This window comes from Rutidosis leptorrhynchoides, chromosome 3 (assembly GCF_046630445.1).
Source record: "Rutidosis leptorrhynchoides isolate AG116_Rl617_1_P2 chromosome 3, CSIRO_AGI_Rlap_v1, whole genome shotgun sequence".
Lineage (NCBI taxonomy): Eukaryota > Viridiplantae > Streptophyta > Magnoliopsida > Asterales > Asteraceae > Rutidosis > Rutidosis leptorrhynchoides.
This window is the reverse complement of record NC_092335.1, coordinates 135,036,503-135,040,988: the sequence shown is the minus strand read 5'-3', so window position 1 is coordinate 135,040,988 and position 4,486 is coordinate 135,036,503. Positions and strand designations below refer to the sequence as shown.

Below are 4,486 nucleotides of genomic sequence, written 5' to 3'. Positions count from 1 at the left end.
CATATATTATACTAAACTAACACAATTATAATTTATAGTCTAATAAAAAAACTTATTTTATTTATTTGACATTTAGTTTTTTCTTTCAGTATGAACTTTCACGATTTCACTTCCAACTACAAGAGAGTATTAAAATATATATTAGGTTGGTCAAAGTCCGATTGCGAGCGTGGGTCCATTAGTGTTATATCGGGTTTCTATGTTACACTATATATATCACTTGTCGATGAAACAATAATCCTTATTTCACTGTTCAACGCGTTATATGAAAAGAAAACGATTCTTTAAGGATGATTATGGTTTCATATAAAACAAAGAAAGTAAGACAAAATCATAGCAACAGAAAAAATTGCCTAGGATGAATATTTTGTGGTACTTAAAAAGGGTTGGAACAACTATGTAGTAATACTGCTGGAATGCGTAAATCAGAGTATGTAGTCAAATTACTAATCCTTTCGAGTAGCATGAACAGAAAAAACATTCTACATAATACATTAAAAATATGTATATAAACATAACTTATGATACGACAAAATAGGACAATGTTTCCACACGTACCACGTCTAATATAGCTTGTTTGTAGTTATATTTCAAATTAATACTAGCCGATAACTTCTAAAGTAAACAACAGTACTCAATTTTATTAACGTGAAGTATGGAGAATGTATGATTTAGAGAATCATTTTAAAACACGTAATTGAAAAAAAAAATCAAAGTAATTTTTTCAAAAACAAATATAATTAAATAAATACTGTCTTCCTGGTTACATACATTACATTTCCCAACACAAAAATTTATATTTTATATTTCGATTAGATCATTGTATCATGTGCACCAAAAAATTCCGTCATAAAATAATGTGATACCTATAAAGATACATAGAACATATCAACTCCAACTTTATTTTTATAAACAACAACAATTGTGATCACTCAAGATTAAATTACCCACGTGATCATTTTCCGAAGTTGTATAATTTACCCTTAACTGCCGTTCAGAAGAAAACTCGATCCAATCCGAAGGCATGGACGATATAACCCTCCTCCCCCACTACCCCCGCAACGCGATGTACGAAAATCGGCTTTGGATAAAATTCAAGGGTTAAGGGCAACGTTGTGTACTATATTGCACCCTACAGGAGTCGAACTCTTGACCTATCGCAAGAAAGACAGACCAATACCACATTAGCTACGAACAAGGTTTCAACTCCAACTGTATTAAACCGCGTCTGTCTTATATTAATAGTTCTCAAATAAAAAAAAATACTTAGCGTACCAAAAATTTCATAGTTACATTGTATTTTTTTTTACTTATAGTATTAACCTTTATCATTTTACTTATTTTTTGTTATGTAAAAATTAATAGTTCACAAACAAAAATACATAACAAAAATTTCATCATTATATTGTATTCTTTTTTTACTTACAGTATTGCCCCTTATGTTATATTTTTTTTTTTTGTCTTATATGTAAAAATTAAGTGTATGAATGAACTTTACAAATTATGTATCGGAGGTAGTATTATTTACGATTTATACAATGAAACTTCCATTTCCTTCCTTTTAAAATACGTGTTTTTAATATTTCATGAACATCATCCTCGTTTTAATATTTACCGCTATACTCCGTAATTTATACTGTAATCGACATATTTTGTTTAGAAGTAGCTCTTACCATAAATAAACAAAATAACAAAGGTATACATAATGGTAAAATACCGTTTATGATTATTATTACGATAAACTATACCACGTACTTTTCACTGAGAGGACCACATACAGCATTATTTAAATTCTTTGTACACAAAAAGACATTATTAAGTTTTGTACGCACATTTTTTTTTAATAATCTAATTAATTGATTATTTTCTTACTTAAATCACACAACTTCCAAGTTTGATCCTTTCCACATCACATGCACAACACCACCAAAAAAAGTAACCCCTTCTTTTTTTATTATCATGGAGGAGATTGAATGAAACCCAATCTTTTAAATTTCCATTTCCATACTATCTCATTCAACCCCTCATAAAACTACAATGTTGCAATATAACCCCCTATCTTTAACCAATACCAATTTAACCCCTCAACTTTCAAAACTGAAAGTAAAGAAAAAAAAACCTTAAAAGTAAAAAAGCCACTTTAATGAAAACTAGATAGAAAAATCATAAGATGGGCTCATGGGCCATCTTCAAATTTCCTTATTTCTTCAACCCGGTAACAACCCACACCGAGTTACACTGAGTTACCCCGAGTTGAATCGTTCAATCCAGAACCCGAGCTCATTGAATCTTCCACGCCGAGGTCGTAATTAGTGGCCGAGTATGCCAACCGAGCATCAAACAACCATTGTTCTCTTCAACTCGATACCCATCTCCACCCGCAAACAACGCCAACAACATACTCGCTTGCTTATACGCATTCGAACCGAGATGAACAGCTTCAAACCCAGCCGAGTCAAGCCGAGTCTTCCACTGAGTCAACGTCTCGTGTCGCTCAACTCGGTCCATCCCTTCACAAGCAACCACATTACAAATCTGTTTACCCAAATACACTTCCGACATCATCTTATCTTCTTCAGTCGCCGGCACTATTCCACCACCGCCAGCTGCTGCACCGTCCCCGGCACCGGTGCCACTACTTTCAAGCGAATCAAATAGACTTGAATAGTAATGTAATGACTCAGTAAACCGGTCTAAGAAAACTGAACCGTTATGATTAGCTTCTTGTTCAACAACTGTTAAAATCTCCGGTCTAATCAACTGAACCGTTGATAAAACCTTTTCGACCGCTCCCGGTCTGGCTAACATTTTATGCAATTCAAAACAAGAGTTTACAGCAACAGCTTCACCGGTTCGTAAATCAAACATACCCGGTTCAAGATCTGCTAAGCTAGCAGCAACAAAACCCCTAAATTCAAACTCAACATGTATAGTTTCAGCTAACTGAGCTAATTTCCAACCAACTTCCTGTAAATAATCAGTATCATCACCGGACGGCGGTCCAATTCCGGTTAACCTGAACGACGGCGGACCGCCGGGACGTAAAGCTAACGCCTGCATCAACGCCGGCCACTGCATACCCTGTTTTAAGCTGAAATCAATTACATGAACCTTCTTTTTACCTGCAAAAGCTTCCAAAATCGATTGATTCGCTGTGAAATGGGCGAATTTGATGTACGGACACGTTTCGTAAAAATGCATTTGAAGCAGATCTAAAAACGCCGGTGAATCATTTGTGTTTACCGGAGATAGCCGGTAAATTCGCCGAGCTAAAGCTTCAGCGAAATAAGTAGCCACTTTCCTCATCGCGCCGGCTTGACCTACGGCTAACATGCCGGCTTGTTTCACTAAGCTCTCGGCTAACACATAATTCTCTTGTTGTACAGCTTCTGCACATGCCATCAACGTGTGAACTAACCTTATTCCATTCTCCTGTGAATCAACAATCACAACCGGACCTGGAACCGGATTCGGATCCGATTTATTCGGATTCGAAACGCAGTAAGCTGGTGAGGAAGACGATGATGATTCGATAGCGTTGGAATTAGGTTTTGATTTCTTCGCCGGAGGAGGATAGATAGCGTCACCGGCGATAGAGTGAAGATCGGAAACCGGTAGATTACCGGCGAGTGGATCAGGTGAAGGATTAAGCTCAGTAATCATAGATTCAAGCCAGGAATTAAGATCAGCAGGATTATAATGAACAGAATCAGAAGCAAGCTGTGATAATTCATAATCGTTACAAAACGCACCTTCAAGATGTTCAATTTTTTGAGCAACATCAAACATATCAGATGATTTAACTTTATAACCTAGAACAGCTAGAAGTTCATCGTCTTCATCGATTTGATTCCAGACGGTTTTACCTTTGGGGTCCATGTCGCCGGAGGAAGTGGCGGCGCCGGCGGCGGATGTAGTAGGGTAGGGAGGTAATGGTTTTTGAGGGTAGTTTCTCTTCATGATGAATGGGTGAGCATTGGAGAAAGGGATTGGATGGTTATGATAATAATAAAATTCAGAGTAGTGTTGCAGAGAAAAAGGTGAAGGTGATAGGGTGAAAGGATAAAAATAGTACAAGTGCTGGTGTTTGTGTGTGGGGAGTAATAGATATACGAAAAGTGTATGTATATTTTTGTGTTTGAGGGAAAATGGGGAGAGAGAGAGAGAGAGAAGAAAGAGGGCTCGAGCTCCGATGAAGTAACAGGACAGCACCACTCCCCCTCCTTATCCTATCACTCTTCTTTCGTAAACAGGCTTTTTTTTAATGGCGAGTGATATGTATACGATCCAAAATTGCTATGTGCACAATTCTCGATTTACAGTATTGTACAGTACAATACTATAAATCATAATAATTGTGTACATAACAATTTATTATAATTCTTATATTAATATATTGTACTACGTATATGCATATGGGAAGAGCTAAATAATGCCTAATGACACATAAGCCCAATCCATGAATTATAACTTTTCAGAATTAGTG

The 4,486-nt window shown here is 36.2% G+C and overlaps 1 protein-coding gene across 1 annotated transcript; it reads right to left on the bottom strand.

Moving 5' to 3' along the window:
- Positions 1-1,929: 1,929 nt before the first annotated feature.
- Positions 1,930-4,221, bottom strand: LOC139896841 (DELLA protein GAI1-like). The gene has a single exon (XM_071879486.1). The coding sequence runs from the start codon at positions 3,958-3,960 to the stop codon at positions 2,281-2,283; it is 1,680 nt and encodes a 559-aa protein (XP_071735587.1). The 5' UTR covers positions 3,961-4,221; the 3' UTR covers positions 1,930-2,280.
- Between the last annotated feature and the right edge of the window lie 265 nt (positions 4,222-4,486).